This window comes from Carassius auratus, chromosome 8, assembly GCF_003368295.1.
Source record: "Carassius auratus strain Wakin chromosome 8, ASM336829v1, whole genome shotgun sequence".
Lineage (NCBI taxonomy): Eukaryota > Metazoa > Chordata > Actinopteri > Cypriniformes > Cyprinidae > Carassius > Carassius auratus.
This window is the reverse complement of record NC_039250.1, coordinates 28,701,554-28,729,176: the sequence shown is the minus strand read 5'-3', so window position 1 is coordinate 28,729,176 and position 27,623 is coordinate 28,701,554. Positions and strand designations below refer to the sequence as shown.

At 35.0% G+C, this 27,623-nt stretch overlaps 1 protein-coding gene across 1 annotated transcript in view; it reads left to right on the top strand.

Annotated features, from left to right (window-relative positions):
* cacna2d3a (calcium channel, voltage-dependent, alpha 2/delta subunit 3a) overlaps nt 1-27,623 on the top strand; it is a 173,035-nt gene that overhangs the window by 23,493 nt on the left and 121,919 nt on the right. Inside the window, exons 5-6 of the mRNA XM_026270653.1 lie at nt 18,193-18,355; nt 20,378-20,509. Coding sequence (XP_026126438.1) covers nt 18,193-18,355; nt 20,378-20,509 — 295 coding nt within the window. The remainder of the gene's footprint in view (nt 1-18,192; nt 18,356-20,377; nt 20,510-27,623) is intronic.

Sequence of the window (27,623 nt, the reverse complement as noted above, 5' to 3'; positions counted from 1 at the left end):
TTAATTGTATACTTTTTATTTTAAATTATATACACATACACATAAACATCAATAGCGTAGTAAAATATAATGAAAATCTGTATGTAATAGAAAACCATAAATTAAAGTGAATTTGCGCTCCATCTCTTCAAAATGCAGGTTTTGTGATGTTAACAATGCAAAGAACATGATGGATGGAAAGAAGCACTTGCTGAGTGCTCCAAATTGAAAATGTTAACAATGAATGATAAAGCTGTAAGGTGGTCTTTACCGTTGTACAAATAAGCTGTAAGGGTCAAAGAGTTATGTTGTAGGTAAGATAGGCCATCTCTGAACTATTAATATCGGACATTTTTTAAATTGGAAATGTTTAATGAGCAATCAATTGATACAAACTTTTTTTTTTTTTTTTTTTTTTTTTGCAAAACTTGAAATTTTACATTTTGACTGGAAATGGCAGGACTGAACATTTTCATCTGAGACCACACAAAAATAAAAAATTCAGCAATGTCCAGAAGTAGCAACCTACCAGAACACCATAGAAATGTAAACACACTGAATTCCCTATCAACCATTTAGCAATGTCATAGCAGCTATTTAATAACCACCCAGCAAAGCCATGGTAAGCACCCACAGCACCTAAGTGTTGAGGTAACTTTTGCATGTGCAAACACCACTCAGAAAATGTAAGAAGAAAAAATCTCTTCCTTTTTTTTCTCCCCTACATATTTATTCTAGAGAAGTTTCTGAGTAAATCATTCTTCCTGCTGGGGATTTTCTCTTTTCCTAACAGGGTAAGGCTTAATTCGCTTCATCCATGCCGCACAATTACGGAAATAAGATTTTCATGGGCGTAGTAAATGTCATACGACAGCAGAGATGTGAGGCAGAGAGCAGCTTATGCACTGAATTCCCAGTGGTGTGTTTAATCTGTGTTATTTCTGTTGGCAGGTGGAGACCAGAGTCTGTGTTGAGGTGCACACTAGCAGCATATATACAACCATGCTTCCACATCTTTGTAACACCCTCAAAATATATAGAACTGACACTTTCACTGAACAAATTCACAAAAAAATGTGCTTGTTTAGCGCCTGTTGTCCAAATGCCCATAACATTAGTTCTGATTGTAACCAAATTGATTAAATTTTTGTTCGAAATATCCTTTCTCTCAAACATGGATTTCTTCACCTGCATACAGTTACCTTTTCAAAAACTGCACTCAAACATATCTGTTTTAAGTTCAACAATTTATTTTGAGCAAATTCAGAAATTACAAGAATTACATCTTATCATCCGGGCAAACAACATAAAGTAAACGTAACCAAATATCTATATACAGATAACTGCTAACAAATTTACTTAGAGACAGTAAAACTGTAGTTACACATTGTGTGTAGTGTTAAAAATAGCAACAGTAGAAACAATAATGTATGATAAAATATGTCACGTAATATATAATGCTTAAGTTTTTTTTATTCTCTTCCATTAGTTTAAATGCGTCAGTTTGTTTTGCTATTACATTATATTAGGCCTATATTATAAAGCTAAGAAATAATTGACCTTGTTTTGTAATGGAGTCACTTATGCTCATCAAGGCTGTATTTATTTGAGCAAAAAAAAAAAAAGAAAAAAAAAGTTATATTGTGAGCTACAGTATTGGGCTATTGCAATTTCTTTTATTGGTTTCCTATTTTAATACTGAAAGTTGCATGACATACAGCCAAGTATGTTGACCCATGCTCAGAATTCATGCTCTGCGTTTAACCCATCCAAGGTGTGCGCATGCATGCACGCATGCACACATACACACACACATACAGACAGACAGACCCACACACACAGCAGTGGGCCCTGTGGCACCCAGAGAACAGTTGGGGTTTGATTCCTTGCTCAAGGGCACCTCAGTCGTGATATTAAAGTTGGAGAGAGCGCTGTACATTCACTCCCACCAACTCCAATTCCTGCCAGCCTGAGACTTAAACTCACAACCCTTGGATTGCAAGTCCAATACTCTAATTGTTAGGCCACAACTTCAACAGATTGCCTATTTTAAAGTATAATGTATATTGTATTACTGGTGAAGCAAAGCAAAATTTTCAGCATTATTACACCTGTCTTCAGTGTCACATGATCTTTCAGAAGTATTCTGATTTATTATCAGTGTTAAAACTGTTGTGCTGCTTATATACAGTAGGTGGACAACCAGAATGGGTATTACTGCCACATGTATTGCCGCCTCAGTGACGTTAACTTCAAGTCAGTCGCGTGTCAAAATCATTTGCAAATTAACTGCCAGGTGGCGCAAAGGGACAGATTCGAAACGGAGATAAAAGTACGAAGTAAAACAACAATAACATTATAATTAATACAATTAATACTACAAAGCCTATTTTACCTAATGAATAATAGTTAAGCTTCAAATAGGCAACATCATAAATATGGAAAAGTTTGGATTTGTCCCAAATTAGAGACCTTACCTTATGTTTCACGTTATTATTATTATTAATCTTTTTTTTTTTTTTTTTTATAGCTAAGCCTATATTATTATAAACTGCAATTATATTTATCTATTAGAATTATACATTTTTAATTATTGTTCTGTTCTGATAAATTTGTTACATTTAAAGAATTTGTTCTAAAGTGAAGGGAACTAAAAATATCCTGTTGGTACATTAGCTTATAACATTATTAAGTCTCCCGGTATTATTTCTGAATGTAATAAAATGCAACTTGTACAGGACAAGACTTATTTCTTTTTCCTCTCACAAACGTAATTTACTTTTAGCGTGTTTAAAAAAACAAAAACATGCAGCAAAGGAAAAAATTGGTTTAAATTGTTACTGTGGGTTAACAAATTTACACTATATACTTAGGAACAGAGTCTGGGCCTAATCTAGGCTATGGTGTTAACTATTTATAAGTTTTGTGTATGTTTTTATGTTTTAGTAATAACAATAATGTCATAAAAAAAATGCCACTGGCCTGAGTCAATTTTACCAATATAGAATTGTGACTTTACAAGGTTAGTGATTTTGTAGGTGAAATTACTGATGGAATGGGATTTTAAAGCATAACAACTAAAGGTCTATGAAAAGTAGAAAAAATGTTTAAACAACCGCACTTACAGTTTTTAACAAAAATATTATTTCAGCCACATAGCCTGTGAATAAAATGAATGCATACTTTTCAATGAAATAACACTTAATGATTGTGCAGTAGGTTGCTTCTGGTGTTTGGATTTGATAACAATTTTGATACAAAAATAATGATTAGTTATCAATTGAGAATTTGTTATTGTTATAGTCTAGTAAAAATAATAATATGGGCTGCAAGAAAATAATGAATAAAAAGAGGAAGGCTGACATGAGTGCAGGCATGTTTCAACCCAGCAACATGGCAAGACACCATTCCCACCATTAGCTCCAGGCAGTAGGTCAATAGCACAGTCCCATGATCGGTGCGGTGGTATCTTTGTGGCTGCCTGTTTGCTGAACACATCCTGGAATGCTGCATAGTCAGATGGGATATTCGGGCTTCGAGTGGTTCCAGGCTTTCTCTGGATCTAAACCCTATCTGTAAGCAGTGAGTAACGCCATCTTATTCCATCCAATTCCATCCATTCCATCCAGAGCAGGAGTTTTTGTACTGTAAGGGGCCGTTTGCACATCGCGTCTAAAAACGCGCGGAAAACGCTAGGCGTGCCGCTTTCTGGTTTTTTTCCCCCAAAGCCTTCGGGCACTTGCGCTCCTGAGGAGTCTGTCGTTGCTAAGCGACCATGACCTGCTCTCTCCATGAAGACGCGGAAATTTCAGCAATGGATGAATGGATTTGCAGAACTAAAAACTGCTTGCAGTAGCACTGCTACTGAATTAATAAAAAAATCCACATACAGCTATCAGCTGTTCCTTCATCTTGGCTGAGCTTCAACGTTGTTACGGAAAAGGTGAGGAAGTTAAATGACCTGCGGTGCGCTTGTGGAATTCTGAAAAGTTGAGAGGTTTTTTACTCTGCAGTGCGGATGCGCCTGGAAAAAACGTGCTCGTCGGACCGCGTCGCTTCCATTTTGGGCGCGCATTTGAAATAACGAACCTGAGCACACAAAAGACGTGATATGTGAACAGCCCCTTCGGGTGTGTGTGCGCTGCGCTCGTTCTTGTTGTGTGTGTGTGTGTGACTGACAGACAGCCTCCGCGGCGCGCATGAGAGATCTCTTAGATCTCACAGACAAACGTCTTAATAATATCGCAAATTAGAAATGTTTGGAAAGATAAAATGTGCACGATAACATCATTAAGCAAATCTCTTCGCCATCGTCGCTCTTTATTACTAAGCGGGAGTTTTCATACTGTTTGTATTTCTGTGCGTGTGCCGCGCTTGTTGTGCTGTGTGTGTGTGTGTGTGTGTGTGACTGACAGACAGCCTCCGCGGCGCGCATGAGCGATCTCGCAGATCTCACAGACAAACGTATTAATATGATCGCACATTAGAAATGTTTGGTGAGATAAAATGTGCACGATAACATTATTAAGCAAAAATACATAGTACATTCATTTTTTCCTCTCCAGTACCGAAAGCAGAACCAGTACCGTCAGATCTTACTGATACTACGGTCTTTCATAATTTAGCCCCGGGGCCAGTTTAATACCGGGTTTCGGTACCCATCCCTAGACACGTATCGTAACCTATATATGATGAGTTTCAGTTCATTTTTGTGACAGGCTTATTTTGTCCAGGAAACTCAAATTGAGGATAGCCATATCCTATTTATTTTCTTTATTTTAAAAAAAAGCACAATGATTTGTTTTCATTGTGAGTGTACACAAATAAAAGCAGACCTTAATACAGTGATGCATTATTAATAAGACAATGTTTAAAGCTGATTCTACTGGTATGAGGAAACAGTTTACACACAAACACATACACACACATATAACTATAATTGACATAATAAATAATAGTTTATATATATCTGCTCATGCAGAATAGGTGTTTTATAAGCACTAACAAACAGTCGATATGTTAATAATAGGCATGCTAATAAGCAACTAGTTAACAGTGAGAATTGGTAACTATAACAAAGTGTTACCAATTTAGCAAATCAGAAATTAAGCAAGAAAAAAAAACATCACATGACGTGTTATGGTAATGGAGAAAAGGAAACTGAGAACATCCCCTACTTAGCTCTGCTAAAGTTGACAGCCCTATTAAGTAAACCTGTCAGTTGTGTCAAAATATAGTTGAGGGTGTTAAAATGAATGTACCTCAACACAGAATATGGTCTTCACCTGCCATCAAAAATAGCAGATTACAGGAAGCACACCGGTGGGAATTCATCACATTAGCTGCCGTCTGCCTCACATCTCTTCTAATCTATGATATTTATGACTTGCTTGAAAATCTCATTTCTGTAATTGTGCAGTATGGAGGGTATGCATTTGATACTTTATAAATCCCTCTATAAAGCTCCTTTGAAAAATCGCTAATATTTGCTAATGTCATATCATTACAGACTGCATGATAGTGCCATAGCATATGTCTGATCAGGGCGATAACTGCCATAGACATTGATGGGGGCTAATCCCCCCAATAATTAGAAATCGCTAAACCATTTTTTCAAATATTGCCTATTCGAGAGAGAGAGAGTCCACATTTAGGACAAAATTTATAACAGAATAGCTTTGCCTAAAAGTATTATCTTATCTTAACTAAAGATAAGAAGGGGGTATTAAAGAAACCTACTAACTTGACAAAAAAATCCTTATAACGGTCTTAAATTTTGGACAACCTCACAGCTGTCTTCAAAATTATTTGAAGGTTAACAGAAAACATGCTTACAATTGCACAGTCCAATAATGGCATTCCCTTTATTGGTAACCAGGGCTATGAACTGGTTCAACCAGAAACAAACTCATTTTGACATGAACAGAAACAGAAATGAAATTTTGTAGTTCCAAACAGAATTGAAAATATTAAATGGCCATTAATTAGATAATAATGTTATTTTATCGATCCATTTAATATTTTAAATTTGCTGTCAAACAATCAGGAATTCCAGTAGTACTATGGCATGCAAATGTGATACTTATGCATCCAACGAGTGAAATGCCCGGGTTCAGCTGTGGACTTATCATAGGTAAATCCCAATGGCAATGCAGCCTTAGAGTTTATCTGAGTATAGTGTGAGAAGGATTCAACAGATTATACACATCCACATCGGTTCTGTGAAGTGGCTCAGTGGTTCATGTAAGTTGTCTACAAACCGGAAGGTTGGTGGTTCAATCCCCGGCTCCACCTGACCAAGTGTCGAGGTGTCCTTGAGCAAGACACCTAACCCCAGCTGCTCCCGACGAGCTGGATGGCGCATTGAGTGTTTGAATGGGTGAATGTGAGGCAAATTGTAAAGCGCTTTGGATGGCCATGTGGTCTGTTGAAAGCGCTATATAAATGCAGTCCATTTACACAACATATTTTTGTGACAGTACATTATCAGAATAAAGTACAATTAAAAAAATAAAATAAATAAAAAGTTACACTGCTCCGTTGTTCAATCTGTAGCATTCAGCATGACCAGCGACTTACTGTGCTTACTGTGCTATAGCCGATGAAGGATTTTGTTTTACATCAATGAAAGTACAAAGCCTATAATAAATAATATTTTATCATCTAGATACTTCACTGATATATAAACATTTGGATTCCTGACGAATGAGAGGTAGGCATCAGTTTCACCTTAAATTAATTTGTTTTGACGTTTTTATAGCCTAAACACATAGCCTTAACTTTAGAGGATTTGTTGAGAGAAACTAATAACTGTGTTTATAGTGTTTGTAAACATTTTTCTTTAGCCTACTGGCATTTTAGCCTACATTGTTTCTGAATGTAATAGAGCCAATAAAATGTGACGTGAGCCTATACTCAACTTATGTTTTAATGTTTTGTTTTGTTGAGTGTTGATTGATTTTTTATTTTTATTAATCCCGTTTCTTTTTATTTTTGAGTAAAGAAAACACTGTAATTTATTATTATTAGGCTATTGTTATTATTATTATTATTATTGGAATTTGTTTTTTTTTTAAATAACGATATTAACAATTTTTTTTTCTACTTGAACCAGTTTCTGAATGGAAATAACTCCATTAAAAAAAATATATATATTTTTACCAAGCCCTTTTTAGTCTCACTTTACATTAAGCTTCCTTTTATAAGGTGTTTATAAAGTTGTTCATAAATTACTAATAACTAATTTACAAATGCATTATATATCACTGATAATTAGCTATAAATGCAGGAATAAAAAAGGTGATTTTAATACAATACCTGACAAATAATGAGCCAATTAAACTCACATGTTATAAATGCTTAAAAACTATATTTATTAAAGGGGTCATTTGATTTGATTTCAAGTTTTATTTTTCTCTTTTGAGTGTTACAAGCTGTTGGTGAATAGATGACATCCCTAAAGTTGCAAAGACTAAAGTCTCAAACCCAGATATATATTCTTTATAAAAGTTAAGACTCATCCATGCCCTCCTAAAATGCTTCGTTTAAACATGTCTTCATCACAGTGTGGGAAGATTTGCATAACATCGCCTAAATGTTCAAGCAAAGAAAGAATGTGTAACTTGAATGTGATTTTCACTGTGGTATTGCTGACACCTCTGCCACCATGTCGTGGAGGCGTTATGTTTTGTTGTGAAAGCGAAAATACTTTGTTTGTCCTTCCAAAAGAAGACATGACTAGAAATCAGTGGTTAAGTTGTATTTACAACACTGTTCCAGAACAGTTCAAACCAAATTTTCAGATGTGTGCAGTACATTTTACGGAGGACAAGAACTGTTTCCTGTGAGAGTACAAGTCGCACTGTTAGGACTATTCCAACGTGCTCTGAAGTGAAAGTTTTATTTTACATAAGTGTTTTTTTTTTTATTTTACATAAGTGACTTTATGAATAATCTAACTGTGATGTGACATTGTGGCAGATTGTGTTTTTCAAGTGTTGATATCGCTGTGTTAGTTCAATGTAGTTTCTCTATGTAAGAAACCGATGCTCCTGACATTTTAGTCAGAGGAACTGCTTTCCTATACAAGCAACACAAGTGAGGAAGGCACGCCAGCATGCACATGAAATTCTGACAGCACAAATTTAGGACTCTACTCCCGAGCATTCATCTGGCGAAACTCCGCTTCCTAGCAAACAATCTGACGAACTATGACTCCAAAGCCGCACAAACAAGGACTTTTTAAACTCCTCTGTGCTCTGTTTCAATGGAGCCATCAGTGTGCTACATCTTACGGGCTTCCAGCTGTTCAGACAGGTTGCATTACCAAGATGTCTGTGAAAACGAGAGGTGGATTATGTTTTTATGTATGGAATCATTTTTAATATCTGTTCATTTGTCTATCATTTAAAATTGGTATGCAGCCAAAATGTTTACTTTCATTGTAATTATAAATATATAAACATCTCATTATGATGAATGCATTTTTAAAGTAAAGAACTCACTTGATTAAGTTGGCATGATAATTCTTTTTTTTTTTTTTACACAATTTATTTACAATAATAAAAAAACAGAAAGTATATATAATATATGTATAAAACATAACATTTAGCGAATTACCATTGCATTTAGGCTATTTATTCTTGGAAACTAAAGTTTATCAAGTATAAACAAAAAACACTTTTTGGTTTCATTTTTTAACATTAGTTACCTACCCAACATGAACTAACATGGCAAATACTTTTGCGATGTTAACTTAACATTAACCTTAGTTAACTGCAGTTAATATATTAACCTAATTTCAAAATTTAACATTGCTAACATGAACTAACAAAGAATAGTTTTTTTTTTCATTATCAAATATTAATGCATAATATAACACATGCATTGCTCATTATTATATAATGTTAATTTCAGCATTTATTAACTTTAACTAATTATACATTATTGTAAAGAGACACCAAAACTGCAGTGTTAGCAGAATAAGTGGCTGCGCCCAGCATGATTAATATTTAGTCTGAAGCATGCTAATTAACGAGAGTTCACCCAAGGAATGAAAATAATTTACTCCCCTTCCTACTGTCCATCCCTGACAAATTTATTGGGTTTGATTACCAGCATTCTTCAAACCATATTCTTTGAGTTCTGCAGAAAAACAAAAGTCAGAGGTTTGGTAAAACGTTAATGACAGAATTTTACTTTACATTGAAGTAAATTAATAAACACTTTTCACCAGTCATGGCTATGCAGAAAAATAACAGTGAAAACTGCAATAAAATGCTTGAAAAATACACATTCAGTAAATCTGTTGCTGTAGATCAGGTCTCTTTAGGTAATATTTCCGACAGTTACTGCAGAAAATAACATGGTGAAATGGTCAATTCAGACGTTTTACTTGAGCTCACTTTGTAATTGGCTCTAATACTCCTAGTCTAGTGTAATAAAGATGATGTCCACCGTCTTGGACTCAAATCACTGCTCAGTGTTCACAGGTGTCTGAGTAATGTCTGCTATTCCTTCAGCGATGACACTTCTCTCGGTCACTACAAAACATAGAAATGTTAAAAGAAATTTGTAGCATGATAAGATACTTTTAAGTTCCTCCTGTGTCTCTGGATCCCGAGTGAAGAAGCAGTTAAAGTGAAGTGATGAACTGATGCTGTGTTGTCTTGTAGTCACATGTACAGTATTGTTCAAAATAATAGCAGTACAATGTGACTAACCAGAATAATCAAGGTTTTTAGTATATTTTTTATTGCTACGTGGCAAACAAGTTACCAGTAGGTTCAGTAGATTGTCAGAAAACAAACAAGACCCAGCATTCATGATATGCACGCTCTTAAGGCTGTGCAATTGGGCAATTAGTTGAAAGGGGTGTGTTAAAAAAAATAGCAGTGTCTACCTTTGACTGTACAAACTCAAAACTATTTTGTACAAACATTTTTTTTTTCTTCTGGGATTTGGCAATCCTGCGAATCACTAAACTAATATTTAGTTGTATGACCACAGTTTTTTAAAACTGCTTGACATCTGTGTGGCATGGAGTCAACCAACTTGTGGCACCTCTCAGCTGTTATTCCACTCCATGATTCTTTAACAACATTCCACAATTCATTCACATTTCTTGGTTTTGCTTCAGAAACAGCATTTTTGATATCACCCCACAAGTTCTCAATTGGATTAAGGTCTGGAGATTGGGCTGGCCACTCCATAACATTAATTTTGTTGGTTTGAAACCAAGACTTTGCCCGTTGACTAGTGTTCCTCCATTTCTCTTTAGGCCAGTTGATGTGTTCTTTGGCAAATTGTAACCTCTTCTACACATGCCTTTTTTTTAACAGAGGGACTTTGTGGGGGATTCTTGAAAATAGATTAGCTTCACACAGACGTCTTCTAACTGTCACAGTACTTACAGGTAACTCCAGACTGTCTTTGATCATCCTGGAGGTGATCATTGGCTGAGCCTTTGCCATTCTGGTTATTCTTCTATCCATTTTGATGGTTGTCTTCCGTTTTCTTCCACGTCTCTCTAGTTTTGCTCTCCATTTTAAGGCATTGGAGATCATTTTAGCTGAACAGCCTATCATTTTTTGCACCTCTTTATAGGTTTTCCCCTCTCTAATCAACTTTTTAATCAAAGTACGCTGTTCTTCTGAACAATGTCTCGAACGACCCATTTTCCTCAGCTTTCAAATGCATGTTCAACAAGTGTTGGCTTCATCCTTAAATAGGGGCCACCTGATTCACACCTGTTTCTTCACAAAATTGATGACCTCAGTGATTGAATGCCACACTGCTATTTTTTTGAACACACCCCTTTCAACTAATTCAACTAATTGCCCAATTGCACAGCCTTAAGAGCGTGCATATCATGAATGCTGGGTCTCATTTGTTTTCTGAGAATCTACTGAACCTACTGGTAACTTGTTTGCCACGTAGCAATAAAAAAATATACGAAAAACCTTGATTATTCTGGTTAGTCACATTGTACTGCTATTATTTTGAACAATACTGTAATTTGGCAGAGATGAGCATCTGCACATGTCAGTCTGCTTGTGTTTAGCATCTGTAAAAGCAGAACAGAGGTATTCCAGAGCATCTCAGACATACTGATGCATATATGACTGCAGTACATTCTCATTATAAAAATAACTGAAACTAGCTTATTAGCTTATGTATTTAGTTGAGGTTTTCTGAAAACAACGACCTTATACTTAAATCTTCACTCATTCATATTTCAAGAAATATGGGGAAAAAACTATGTTTGCTTATTGCAATTGCATTTAAAAAAATAAGAATGTGGAGGCTAAAAATACAAACTGCAGCGTAAACACTCTAGACCCACACACCAATACTTAGATCAAAGATGAAAAATTTATAATTGATTTCTTTTTAACTTGCGTTTCGCACAAAGCCACGTTCACTGAAGGCGCACGTGAGGTCAATTTTTTGCGAGTTCCTTTATGAGTTTAAGCGCCTGCGCTAGTAAAATGTTAAAATGAAATGCTCAGTGATGCTTACCGTAAGAGCTTTATCAAAATAAGTCTATACATCCATATATCTTGGTAAATAATCCATTGTTCTGTTTGCATCCAAACTGCACAAACCTTGTGTTCAGCACTCACAGACGCAGGTCCGAGACTCCGCCCACACTGCACGAGTGAAGGTGATGAATCACCTGAGAGCGCAATGGAGCGAGTTCAAATAAATGCAAGCATGTATAATAATGACCTGCTGCATTGCATAAATATATATTTGCTACTGTTATAAATATTAGAGAAAGATCTGTCCTATAAATCACTTTTAATATATTTTTTTCACATTTTTATTTATTATAGCAGATAATTCGTTTTTGACAAATTCACGACAATAAACGTGTAGTTAAAATTATAAGATACTGTAAAGGTCTTAAGTCAAGTTTAAAATAGTTTTATGTTAATAATTGCTATATTAATGTAAACCATCTATGACTGAACCGAGCCGAGTCATTGCCAAAAGTGTTCTGGACTCTACAGCCAGACTCGGGCCGGTTACAGTGGACAGGAGTCGGGCCAGTGCTTTCCAGCCGAATCACAAACACATGCTCGAGAGCGAGCTGCGGGCCACACTCGGCTTGGACCGATTACTACATGCTATCTGGGCTCTCCCCCTGAACACAACCTGTTTGCACTTCTCCCTTCAAGCAGACACTACAGATCTATGTGCACTAGAACATCTAGGTATAAAAACTGTTTTTCCTCCATGCCATCTCCAGCTTAAACAGCTAACATATGTATCATTACCTTTGTTCTGTAATTAATTTCCATGATTCATTCTACATCTTTAATTATTGCTTCTTTCTAAAGTATTATGTAGGCAAGGCAAGTTTATTTATATAGCACATTTCATACACAATGGTAATTCAAAGGGCTTTACATAAAAGAAAGTAAAATAATCATGAAGAAAAAATAATAACAAGAATAAAACTATTAAAACTTTTAAAACTATTAAAAAATGTACTTATTTAAAATTAATTTAAAACAGTTAGAAAATGATTTTACATTAAAACATTTTTTAATAAAAATAAAAAAACAGTGAAAATATAGTGCAATCAGTTCGGACATTGCACAGTGTTCATTCAATAAATGCACAGCTAAACAGATGAGTTTTGAGTCTAGATTTAAATGTGACTAGTGTATTAGCACATCTGATCTCTTCTGGAAGCTGATTCCAACTGCGGGCGGCATAGTAACTAAAGGAGGACTCCCCTTGTTTTGTGTGAACACTTGGTATTTCTAACTGACTTGATCCTAATGATCTGAGTGCTCTGTTAGGTTTATATTCAGTGTACATATCTGCAATATATTACAGTCCTAGGTCATTTAGTGACTTATATACGAGTAAAAGTACTTTAAAATCAATCCTAAATGTAACTGGAAGCCAGTGTAAGGACCTGAGGACTGGGGTGATATGCTCAAATTTTCTGGTTCTAGTCAGAATCCTGGCAGCAGATTTCTGGATGAGCTGCAGCTGTCTAATGGTCTTTTTGGGAAGGCCGGTGAGGAGCCCATTACAATAGTCCACCCTGCTGGTGATAAAGGCATGAACAAGTTTCTCCAAGTCTCGACTGGAAACAAAACATCTGATTCTTGCAATGTTTTTTTAAATGATAGTATGCTGATTTAGTTACTGCTTTGACATGATTACTGAAACTAAGGTCTGTCTCGAGAATCACACCAAGATTCCTGACTTGATTTTTGGTTGTTTGACCCCTAGAGTCAAGGTATGCATTCACCTTGAGAACTTCATCTTTGTTTCCAAATGCAATGACTTCAGTTTTTTCCTTGTTTAACTCAAGATAGTTCTGGCACATCCAACTATTAATTTCATCAATGCATTGGCAGAGGGAGTCAATGGGGCTGTAGTCATTTGGAGATAAGGCTAGGTAAATCTGGGTATCATCAGCATAGCTGTGGTAAGCAATTTGGTTCGTTCTCATGTAAATGCATATGCATATCTCTTTATTAATACAGTTCAATATAGAGTAAATAATGCACAGATCTGTAGATAAATCTACTGTTACAGATTCATACAAATTATTTATTACATCTTAATAAAAAAAAAAAAAGTGTTTATATGTATGTATGCATGCATGTAAGTATGTACCCGGAGTATGTACTTCAAATATTTTACATATTATTTAATAACAACAGAAAGCTGCAGAGGTAGTCAGTGAAGAGACAAAAGGTGTTGTTTGATGGTATATTACAAAAACTGTTCTATACAAGCTAACCTTGCTTGGTTGTACCGTAAATGTACGTATTCTCAATAATTCGCTGGCTTCCAGGACACTTCATCTTATAAAGGGACACATAAACGCTCACTTCAGTGGCCTCCATGTTTCCTTCCATATGACCGCAGTGAAAAACTCTAAGGAACTCGGAGTGCCAGTGTCCAGTGGAGGTTTAACTTGTTTAAACTAAAGTTTCTGCTGAATGGCCCCTCTCAGACTGCTGACTGTATTCCCTGAGCCTGTCAGCATATTCTTCTCTGTGCCACAGTCACTTTACAAGCATCAGCCACTTTATACACCACTCAGTACACTACTGTCAGACGAATCCTTTTCCACTGTAAAGAGCCTTTCCTGCACTCGAGAGATTCCATGGTTCTTCATAAAGCAATAGATGTCATAAAATAACTTATATTTTGTGTGGATAGCCATCTCTTTAGTTTTCATAGGTACATATTCACATATTAACAAATGAAACACATACATACACATTTTTACAAATATACAGAACAAAATCCACATGGGACTAAACAGATAGTAATTTATTCATGAAAATAAAGTATTCATAAACATTAATCTACAAAGATGTATATAAAGAAGTAGTTTATGTTTGTAAACTGTCCATCTGTGTATGAAAATGTTCTAAAGCCTTGAAGTTTACTGAGAACATTTTGGGATATCTACAACAACTTTTTTCATTTGCAAGGATTGTTTATTGGAAAGCTTATTTAGTGAAAATACAGCAGTGCTTAAAGAGAGTACAGTGAGTAGATGACAGCCCTGCTGTAAATATAATACTGCTGAATGATTTATTAATAGCTCATCCAGTACACTGCAGTGCTAAAAATATGAACACTGTGACAGTGGAGAAGGGCAAAAGGGTTGTGTGTGCTAAAACAATTATATATTTGTGTTTATAAATGTGTAAATGTACAGTACTATTAGCAATGTTTGGCACTTTAACTTTAGGTGAAGGGGAATGTTGGGGTGTATTTCTTTGGATCTGTTTTTAAGGTATTTTCTCTATTGCAGCTGAAGACATGCACATGCTGCTGTTATCTGGTGTTCTGATAGCGCTGCCGTTTCTCAAATTTCACTGCTCTTTTGTCTGAGTAACCTGAGAGAGCACACTCTGTCCCTATATTCCCCAAATGTTTGCCATTCCTCCACTATCTGTGATGCTAGGATGATTGGTGGGGATTTTATGGTTCAGTATATTATTTCCATGTCTCTTAGCTATTGTAATATATTTGATAGTTGTCCTCACAAGATTACAGGGTTGTATATTTTTTATACTTTATTTTACTTTTATTAATCATCTTATTAATTGGTGTATTGCTTTTCTATCTTGTCCTGATTAATTGAAATGTTATCCCTCTTACTAAACATATATAGTTTTTTGACAATTTTTTTGACAGTGTAGTAAAATGTTTGAGATTTTGTGTCTTGATAACACACCTCATGCCACATACTGTTTGTGTTTGTGTGCAAGCTTTTGCAGCTACAGTAGATTAATTGAGTATGCTAACAGCAGCTAGCTTAATTCAGTGTGTAATGTTTTTAAGTGAAAGAGAACTGTGAGTTGACAGCTTCAGCTGTGCAAGTTAAATTCAAAAGCACTTCCGTTCGCTTAAATGTTTGTAACCATCAAAAAATCTCTCAGCATTAAGTATTTAACCCGATTCCTCGGGAAGGGAATGAAATGAAATGCTGTGTCATGGTGTTGAGACTATGAGTACACCTTCAGTATGACTGCTATCTGAGGCAAAATCTGAAAAAATAAAATAGAATAAAAAAATATATATAAATAAAAATAATTAAATAAAACATACCCAAAAGGATAAAACTTTATAATAATTGCATGCTATGAATCATTAGTTAAGCATTCCTAAATATTCAATTCATCATTTAGGACTGTCCCTACATTAATAGACAGTAAGTCATCAGGGTAACACTTTATAATAACTGCACACTATTAATCATTAATTAAGCATTAGTAAACAGATCATTCATAATTTATAAAGCATTAATAGACAGTAATAATCAGTTTATAAATACAGATATAAATGCTTTATTCTTGATTTAAAAGCATATCTATAATGTGTAATTTCATACTTTATTCATGATCAATTTATCATTTCTCAATGAAGTATAGCGTTATTTACAAACCAGTTATTTAGGAGTTGCCAGTGATTCATAAGATCACAAGAAATGTAGTAAATTCAGGTAGTTATAAAGCATTTAGTAGTGGTCAGTTAACTATTTATGTGAGCTCATCTAAAGTGAGGACTAGTTATGCCTTGTAAAGCATTTATAAAGGATATTTAAAGGCTCAGTTATCTTTTAAACAAAAAACAGAAACAAACACAACACAGTGATACAGAACATATAAATATTAACAGCCTTTAAATCTCATTTGTAAAAGCTTTACAAGGCATAAATAGTCCTCACTTTAGATGAGCTCACAAAAATAGTTAACTAAAAACTACATATGTTTTATAACTACCTGAATTAACCCTGAATTACAGTAGAAATACATGTTAATAAACCATTTATTAACACTATAAGTAACTATTACTATATGTCTGAATAAAAAAATGAATGCACATTTAAATAATTAATCATTTACTTACAATTTCTAAGTGATCTTATGAACCCCTGACAACTCCTTAATAACTGGTGTGTAAATAATGCTATACTTAATTTAGAAATGATAAAATTATCATTAATACAGTATGAAAAAACAATTATTAAATAAATTATAGATATTCTTTTAAATCAGGTATAAAGCATTTATATCTGTATTTTTAAACTGCTTATAAATGTCTATTAATGCTTTATAAATGAAGAATTAACTGTTTCCTAATGCTTAACTAATTATTAATAGCATGCCGTTATCATAAAGTGTTACAGTTAATTTATACATATCATTCAGAAATATAGTAATAGTGTGGTAATAAATGCTTTATTTACATATATTCCTACTGTAATTCATGATTAATTCAGCTAGTATTTAGTAGTTCCGTGAGCTCATCTAAAGTGAAGACTATTTATGCCTTGTAAAGCTTTTACAAAGAAGATTCAAAGGCTCAGGAAAAAAAAAACACAACAGAGTAATGCAGAACATATATATATATATATATATATATATATATATATATATATATATATATATATATATATATATATATATATATATATATATGTGTGTGTGTGTGTGTGTGTGTGTGTGTGTGTGTATTTATGTGTGTGTGTTTGAAGATGCAAAAAAATAAAAAGGAAGTAAATACGCAACAAAATGAACAACAACAACAAAAACCAACAAAATATGCAGAAAATCTGCTACATATCTTGGCGTCATAAGAAGTTTTCTTGTTTCAGTTTCATGGCTGAGTGAAAATTCAGTGCAAACATGAAAAGTAACCATTTGTTTTATGTTACATTCAGTCGTGTGTTAATTTTTACGGTTATGTTATTCAAAGAAATGTTTGCAAAAAAATAGCAAAAGATGGCTGACATATCATTACAGACTGCACGGTAGTGCCACAACATATCTTCATGTCTGATCAGGGCAATAACCACCATAGACATTGAGGGGGTCTAGTCCCCCCTAATAATTAGAAATCGCTAAACCCTTTTCTCAAATATTTCCAATTCGAGAGAGAGAGAGAGAGAGAGAGAGAGAGAGAGAGAGAGAGAGAAGTTGCATGTATGTGCTTTTGTGCAACTATCTTTACAATAAGTGAGTTTACTGATGATTTAATGATCGTATGAACCACCAACCATTTCTTAATGGTTTGTAAATAATGTAATATTTAATTTTGAAATTATGAATTGATCATTAAGAATTTACGAAAGTAGAATTATTAAAAATATTATAGATATGCTCATAAATCAAGACGAAAGTGTCTATGGTTGCATTTATAAAGTGCTTACTAATGCATATTAATGTTGGTAGAATGCTTTATAAATGATGAATTGACATTTACTAAAGCTTAACTAATGATTCATAGCATGCCGTTGTTATAAAGTGTAGCCAACAGGGTAGAATGTTAATAGAGTGTTTTGAGCCATCACAGAATCCTTTGTATCCATATACATAGTATTTTATTGTGTTGTGTTAAGTGAATGGAAGTTATAAGCTCTTAGCAGAGCAGTTTTTACAGCATCACAATCCAAACTTATCAACCTTCAATGAAAAAGTAGCAGTGATCACATCTCTTTGGGCCCTTTGAGGTCCTGGACCCCAGTTTTTATGACCCCGTTTAGGGTGATGTTGGTCAGAGCACTGCTGGGCCACATTCAAACCCTGTGTCTCTGAGGGAGGACGGTTACTCTGCCCAAACAAAAGAAGTATTTCTGCATCTAGTTTTCACAGCGTGTTTTGAGTTTGATCAAGGAAAAAAAAATTGTGATGCCATTTATTTCTTTCTTTTTCTTGACAGTACGAGTACTTTAATGCAGTGCTGATCAATGAGATGGACGAGGAGGGCAGGAGTTTGGAGCTGGGTGGAGAATTCATCCTGCAGCCAAATGAACATTTCAACAATCTGTCTGTAAACCTCAGCCTCAGTGTTGTCCAGGTTCCAACTAACATGTATAACAAAGGTATGATCAGCATTGCATACGCTAGACACATCATCCCTGTAAGAAGACAAAGGGATATTGATATATATAGATGTGTTTAAAAAGTCAGTTCCAGTCCCCTGAGTTGATTAGTCAAGCAGTTTCCAAATACTTCTGATATTTCATAAAACAACATTGGAATGTTTCACTGTATGTGATCATGTGAAGCTGCATCCCCCAGTGTAACTAGTAATAATTATTATTATAAATGAAATCTGCTACTCAGCTTAAGATACTAAATATTAGTGTTATTTCAACCAGAAACACACTCCATCTCAAAAGATTAGCATTGGTGCCACGATATATATTTTGTAGAAATACAGAATATAATGGTTCTCAGAAATGGATTTAAAATTTGTACTCATTCTTCTGACTTGGATCATTTCCAATGTAAATGCAAATTACTGAAGAAGCAAATGAATATGAATGCACAAAGTACAAGGAACTGGTGGAGAGGTGCCAGTGTAGGGTCTATAATGCTGAGATCTAAAAATAAATGTTTTACTATTTCTAATTTTATTGTTACTAATGAGAACGATATTTTGATATATCTTCCATTTTTATTTGACTGCTAGAAATCTATAACTGTACTGTAATCCAAGGAGATCTAAAATTAGTTTTTGACTAGACATAATTAAATGGCAGATATCTGCATGTTTTACATCATTTGATTTATTCTTATAAGATCTCACATACTAAAGCAAAGAGCCTCTCGAAGCCATGCCTTACTGTCCAGTCATAATCAACAACAAAAATGTAATGAAATAAAAAAATTAAAATAATAGTTCTTGACCAAGCAACAGCACAATGGTTACCAAAGAAGACACAGACACAGTGGTGCAGTAATGCTGATGTAATGATGGTCTATGTACTTTACAATGGTTTTGAATGTGGCTCCAGTCATAATCAAAGACTGGAATGATCCACAAATAACAAATAATCTCACATAGTAAAAATGTTAATAATAAAAACAAACTTTTTAACTTTTTGAAGAAGACTTCTGAATTAAAAACATAAAAGTGTAATCAGAATAAGGAGGAGCCCAAATCAAGCATAAGGGGTCCCAAGTGGAACCCAGAATGCATTGCATTACTTAAACTTAACAATTATTTCCCTTTCTTGTGAATAAAGCACCACTTGGTCACTGAATAATATTCTGCTGAGAACTATCCCTCTCTTCTCTTCCATATGCAAATGTGGACTCCAGGGTAGGACTCTTATCAATGGACTGCTCAGCTTGTGAATAATAATGTTGAGTGAGAGTTATTTTTTCTTCTTTTCTTTTTCTGTTTGTTCTGCACCTCAAAGCTTAAGTATTGACGTTATTTTATTTTTTTTATTTTTTTTTTTCCTTTTTAGCTTGTACATATAAAATTGTGTTCTAAAACGGTATTTTTACATTACCCTGATTCACACCTGTACACTTCTAAAGATGATTCAGAATTCTGAGCTGTCAGGTCAGATTTTTTAATGATACCACAGGATAGGAGTTGTAAATGGCGGTGAAGCATTGTAACAAGTCACATGACCTAGTAGTTCAAATGCTGATACATGTGAAATAGCAGCACTCTTGGAAGGCCTCTCGTCCAATCAGATTCAAGGACCAGGACACACTGATTATGCCAGGTGAAAGAAAATGCATAGCACTAGAAAGAATGTCTTTGGCCTGTAAGCTGAAGTTTGAACCCAGACCTGACTTTAACCCAGTTAAGATGCCATGGCAGGACATTAAATGGGAAGTTTGTGCTCAGAAACCCTCTGGTGGGGCTGAACTAGCAGTTCTGCAAATCAATGTATGCCAAAATTCCTCCACAGTGCTGTAAAAGACTTTCCAAGTTATCAGAAGTGTTTGTTTGTATCATATACCGTGTTTTCAGAATACTGATTGATACTGATTAACTCTTAATTTACTGTAAAAAAAAAAAAAAAAAAAAAAAGAAATATATATATATATATATATATTGTTAAAATGTTCTGTCTAATTCATTCAGACTTCTTTTGCAGACTCAGCCATAGTGAATGGGGTGTACTGGTCAGAGGCACTCAATAAGGTGTTCGTGGATAACTTTAAAAGAGACCCTTCTCTCATATGGCAGTACTTTGGTAGTGCCAAAGGTTTCTTCAGACAGTATCCAGGTGAGTTTTCAGTGTTAACCCCCTCCCCACTTTCTCATTTCTTATAGGCTGGCAGAGTTTAAAGGGGTCCTATTATGCTCTTTTATAAAGTCTTGATTTTGTTTATGGGGTGTACTAGAACAGCCTCTAATACTAGGTTGTTCAAAAAAACACATTATTTTTCACATATTTTACATTATTCCAACACCTGGCATGAATGGCTCGAATCGTTCCTGTATCATATGAAGGCCTGCTTTTTGGATTGTGAAATGTGCTGTGAATGGTTAGCTGGACCAGTGTGTGTTGTGATTGACAGCACTCAGCACCAAGGGCCCGTCTTCGTACGTCACTTATTACATCCGAGATCAAGTGACACATCCAAGATGATATCATCGTGCTAATCCTGATCCGGCTAATTGGGTTCTTCGAACAAACCTGTTGTGTATGATTAGTATCGCTGGATTGAGTTATGTGAGATAATTGCGCGTTCATGTGTTGTCTTAAAAGGGGATCCGTATCGATACTCGAAACCATGATCAGCAGTGCAGCGATTGGCTGGTGGCAAGACCGCAATCAGGGCTCCAGACTGCGACCAAATGGTCGCATTTTGCGACCAAATTTTGAGAGTGTGCGACTGAATTTTACATCCAGTCGCACATGTGCGACCAGTAGATTTGCACACGCACGCACGCAAACACACACACACATTTGCACACACTCGCGTCTCATTGAGTGATGCCTGTCTGTGAGGCGGCAAATGCGTGTGAGAAGAATAGGGAATGGCCACTGTAAGTGGCTAAAATGTGTGGAGGGGGAGGGGCCTAGAGATAATTGAGCGGGCGTAAACATCTGTGGGAAGGAAACCGAGACAAATATCATCACAACCTGATATGTGCGTGCGTCTGAGCTATGAGCAAGCGAACTATTGATTCGTTCTTCCGACCTGCGGCTAGTGTACCAGTGCCAGAGCCTAGTGTCACCGTCAGATGATGATTCAGAGTCAGAGGTTGGTGTGGCTAAAAAAGTCCGCACCAGGGCCGGCCCGTGGTATAGGCAAATGCTAAGGGCGCCACTCATCCATAGGGGCGCCAGAATGAGTGAACGAGTGATTTTTTTTTTTTTTTAACATATTTTTTTTTTATAATAGGCTACTATTTAAAAACCATTAATTCAAAACAAAAAAAAAAAAATCCGGCTCTTCAATCTTCCCGCCCATCGAGTGCTTGAAGTGTGTCAGAAACAGAGTGCGCGCACGATCAGTTGTTGGTAATTTGTTGTGAAGCGTGCCCGACGCCGCATCCAATGTATACAGCACTGCTTTTGTTAACACACAGCTCGTAGAAACGGGCCTGGCAGCTCACGCCAGTTCTAGACACGGTGAAAGTTTCCTGATTGTGACGGAAGGCCGAATTAACATGACACATTAAAAATGAGCATAGTCTGCAATAGATACAATGCCAAAAAGAAGAGAAGAGGATAAAGACAGAGGTAAAGAGATGTAGGGAAATAGCAATTTATTGCATAGGAGTAAGAAGATACTATAATTTCATGGCAGTTATTTTTACCTTAAACTTAATGTTAGCAGTTGTTCTGAGATCTGAGTCCCCAGACTGTGATTTTGTACAATCAGTTTTAAGAAGCATTTTTTATTATCACTTTTTTTTTTTTTTTTTTTTTTCTCACTCTACAGTTGTGCAGTTTTGGGGGGATACAGTACAGGCCAAAAGTTTGGAAACATTACTATTTTTAATGTTTTTGAAAGAAGTTTCTTCTGCTCATCAAGCCTGCATTTATTTGATCAAAAATACAGAAAAAATGTAATATTGTGTTATATTATTACAACTTAAAATAATTTGTTTTCAATTTATTATACTTTAAATTATCATTTATTTCTGTGATGCAAAGCTGAATTTTCAGCATCATTACTCCATTCTTCAGTGTCACATGTGACATCCAGTCTATCACATGATCCTTTAGAAATCATTCTAATATGATGATTTATTATGAGTGTTGGAAACAGTTCTGCTGTAATGTGTGTGTGTGTGTGTGTGTGTGTGTGTGTGTGTGTGTGTATATATATATATATATATATATATATATATATATATATATATATATATATGCATGAGGCGCCAGGTAAAATCTTGCAAATTGGTCAGGCCCTGGTCCACACTCACCATTTTCGAGAAGACTGGCTGTAAGAATTCAGATGGCTGAGGTACTATAATTATTAGAACTACTTTTCACCAAATACAAAAGCCAGCTCGACCTTCAAAGGAAGAATGGCTTAAAACTTAACGAAACATACAACAACGATAAAGCATGCACACAAACTTTTTTACTATGCACATTTTTTATTCTGAGTGTATGGAATTTTGTTTACTATTTGTACTGTCATGACAGCGATGGTGCTGTCAGTTTACCTTGTTGTATCTTCAAAAGTGCAGAATAAAATGTGACACTGAATTTGAAACGGCACATTGTAATTTCTGCATCTATTATTAAAGTATTTATTAGTAATACAGTGGAAATTAGTAGATTTGGTTAGCATGTTGATTTACGGTGTGCGCCCCTAAATTTTCTGGTTGTGCCCCTAAAATTTTCAGTTGGGGGCCACTGTGCTCCTAGTGTAAAAAGTTAGTCTGGAGCCCTGGCAATGTAATGACGTCATATAATTTAAAGCGACACCCGACGAAAAAAAAAAAACTTGACAAATTTCTGGACTTTTATAAGGAAACAGCCAAGCAAACAAAACTACATAAATGTTATATTAGATACATGAAACAGATAATAGATACATGTTTTTATTTTATTATAATTTTTTTCATGATTCCCAATTATTTAGATTCGCAATTTATAATAGTTGTGCAGTCTTTACATTTTTATTTCAGTGTAGAAATTATCTATTCATTTCGTTTTATATTTGGACAGTTTTGTTACGTGACAGCATTAATGAAAGTTTCTTAAGGGTCAATATCATGTTATCTGCATCTCCTGCGCTGAATCAAGCCACTCTTATAATAGCAGTCATCACTCAAAATAATGCACGACTCTATTATCTGTATAGCATGTGTGTACGACTCTAATACAATTCTGAAGTAATACTTTTATGACAAATAAATATTTTAGTGAGTAAAACTGGCTGTGTCTAAAGTAGGCTGTTATGGACTACACAACATTTTTATATATTTTTTTAAATAATTTTTTTAATGATTATTATTTTAAATTATTGTCCCTGGATCAGTACGATACTCTTGTATTAAAGTAGCGGTGGTAGCAGACATATTTAGAGTATCAGTTCTTGTTGAAAAGAAGCGATCTAATCCTGTTTACATGAAATAAGCTGCTCCCGAGCAGGTTTAAGCTTATGGACCTGTTGCTATGACAGCAGCTCCGGGATGAGCTTCGAAGAACCAAACGATCCAAGATCACGCCAAATCGTCAACAATAAAATCCTGCTAACTGAGTTAGCGACGTACGAAGAACGGGCCCCAGGTCGGGAAATGTCCTGCTTCTTACCATAGCCATCTGCTGCGAGCTTCACTTTAAATATTGCGTCAAAATCAAATCAATTTGAGCGCGATTTTAAACCCAGATGATTGTAACCACTCTAAGTTTGTCTGCCTTGGGAAAGCTAGCGTGTGTCCACAGTAATAACTGTTGTTGCCTTCTCTAGTGCAGCTCAACTAGATCTGTCCCATTCGTCTGTATTTGTAATATCGCGAATCCTGGAAAATATGCATTGTAATCCAAACGAGTCGTTCATTGTAGGTTTTGAAAGGTTTTTATGCTCAAACAGCAACATTACAGACTAACTTAAGTTGAAAAAGTCAATATATATATATAGCGAGGGTAAACCGAGGACTTGAATGAGGGGCGCAACGTGGGTTTATTTAATAGCATAGTAAGTGGATCATTGTTTCTGTACTAACGAGGATTAATTTATTAACTTTATTTCTTTAAGACTTGTAAAAAATCCTTGTTTGCAAAATCTGTCTTTTTATATTAATTCTATGTTGTTATAAAATATATAAAATAGGACCCCTTTAAAAAGTACTGCCAACTTACTTGGCTGGAGTGAGATTTTGTAGTGATGGGAAATTCAGTTCTTCAGTTCTGTTCCATGAACAAGTATTTGGACGCGGGACTCGGACTCGCACTCAAACTGCAATTGTGAATGAACTTGGACGGACTTGGATGGACTCGGACTTAGATATTTTGGATGCAGAAATTTTTCAGAGTACAGACGATTCCATCTCATTTGTAATATAAAATAATAAAAATAAGCAACAACATAGAATTAATATAAAAAGACATTAATAAATGTCTCCAACCTAAACTCAATTGATTAAAAACTAGGACTTCACAAGGTAGCTTTAATGTCTGACAGGTGGACTTATTATCCAGAAGTATTTCCCAACAGTGGAAAATACACTCAACACATTCAAATATATAAAGTCAGTAATCATTACTTCAGTTAAAACATCAATCATCAGTTTCTAACCGTTTCTAACAGTTAACAATGTGCAACTAAAGTACCCAAACACAGGTACAGGCAGATATGCAAACAAGGATTTTTTACAAGTCTTAAAGAAATAAAGTTAATAAATTAATCCTTGTTAGTACAGAAACAATGATCCACTTACTATGCTATTAAATAAACCCACGTTGCACCCCTCATTCAAGTCCTTGGTTTACCCTCACTCATAGCATCAGTTGTTCAGAAGAACTGGTCCAGATGTGCTGTGTCATGTCAGTCATTGTAGTCAATCATGTACTGTTCGGTAGCTTCACGCTGAATCACACATGCACAGTATCATCAGCTCATCGGTTCTCATATGGGATGTGTCCAAAGGAATAGTTCTCTTTTCATAACAGTTCACTCTGTGTACTTTTTGAGTAGCTAAATAAAATAACAGAAATAGGTTTATTTCAGGTTAGAGGGAGTGTCAGGCATGTTAAAAAAGTGAATAACTTAAGTAATTTATGGTTTAGTGCTTACTGGTGAGGCGAACTGTTTCAAATGATTCAGTTTGATTTGGTGAACTGTTGACAGGTTAACTATGAAGAACCAATTAAAAAGAACGATTCATTATAAAACCTGACATCACTAAGATTAGATGACATAGGCTAAACCAATTAGATGGCACTATTTGAGGATCCAACAATTCAATTTTATTGAATTTGTTTCTAATACTGTAAGTTATCCAGCTATTTAAACTGAAATGGATAGTTCAACCAAAAAAAAAAAAAAAAAAAAAAAAAAAAAACAATCTGCTATTAATTTACTAATTTACTCAGGCCATTCAAGATGTGGGTGACTTTTTGTCTTTGATAGAACAGTAAAGACATTTTTAGCTGAAATAGTGGTCCTTAGTGAATCCTAAAATGCAATTCAGTGGCTATTGACAACAGAGAATCAAAAACATAATAAAAAAGCATATACTGTACAGGCAATAAAAAATTAATACCTGTGGCTCCTGATGATACTGTAGTCTTAAGATGATGAAAATCATAAACAACATTATTGCCTTTGTTCTATAGCCTCAGGCAAATTATTTTCCATAAGCTGGTTCTTTCAGACAGATCATTTTAACGAACTGGTTTAAATCGCCAGTTCAACAGATCTGTTAGCTTTACTGTACAGAAGGGTCAAAAACCCAAGAGATGCTCCAATACAGCTTTATTTGAACAAAATCCTTAAGCCTTAACAACTTTCACAATCTATTGACCAGAAAATACAGACAGTCCAAAATCCCAAAGGGATAACTGGGCAGATGACAGGGACAAAAGAGAGCAATGCACAAGACCAACAAACTAATTAAATAAACAGCCAGATAAACTTCCTTTAAAGGTGCCATAGAATTCAACAATCTCTTTTATAAGGTGTTTGACTCATCCAGACTCCAGACAAAGTAAGCATCACATATCATATTTTGTTTTCCAAAAGAGCTTCTTGGCTCTCTGTAAGGCTAATGTTGCTAAAGCTACCATTGTCTCTGCCTGTTTTCACTAATGCTGCCTTCACATGCTACCAGAATGATCCTTAATAGGAATGGTAGTTAAAAATTGCATTTGGATGCAATGTGAGGTCAGTAACACGGTCACCACAAGTTAAACCATAACACCGGTGGTACGCCCGCGTATGCACAGCTTATTTTCATGTAAAGGGGACATTCACACAAACAGCGCATTTTGCCTCTTATCCTAAAAGTGGCAATTTCAACAAGCTATAAACAAATATCTGTGGGGTATATTGAGATAAAACTTCACACACACACTCTGGGGACATCTGAGAACAATTTAAGATATTGTATCAGTGCATTCAATGGCACCTTTAATGGTGTATTAGATGCACTTTTATAGTCAAATTTGGTTAGCTAAATGTTAACAGGTCAGAGGTAGAATGTTCTGCAGAAACACATCCACTGTTCTAAACAAGGTTACATGTAAATGTAAGGAGCTTGATTAAGATCATTTTAATTATATGAAAGATTGAAAGATTGATATATTTTTTTTTTGCCTTTTTATTGCATTGTCTTTTAATATTGCTGTCTCTATAGCACACACGTAAACAACATCACATCATGCAGCAGTGGTTGAAAATGAAATAATTGGAGAACCACTTTTTCTCTTACCACTAAGTTTCACAATCCAGAGAATGTCATTAATATTCATGAGCCTTATAACCGGCAAAGCAAACTACTTCAGGTATTATTTGAAAATGCTTTGTAAAAGGCTGATAAGATTTCAAATGCTTACTGGCTAAAATAGCCCGGTACAATCAATTTATGCAATTTATCAGTTTTAATTAGTCTGCCTGGAAGCTAAATTATATTTAAAAGGAACCAGGCTGCTCCAGTGAATGCTTTAGAGGAGGATTTTTTTTAAACTCCACTCCAATTTGTTTTCTCACTTATGTGATTATTAGTCTTTTTAGCAATACACCAGTCAACAGGGCAGTCAATAAAAGTAGTAATTAGCTTTACTAGACATCGGCTAATTTAATGATAACAGCTGGTGATCAAAGTTGATTATGTCCTTCATCAAAAAAGGCATAAGAGAGTTACAATATGTGCAGTAAGGAACATGTCTCAAGACCTGTAGAATTACTTGGTGTAAAATGACTTAAAAA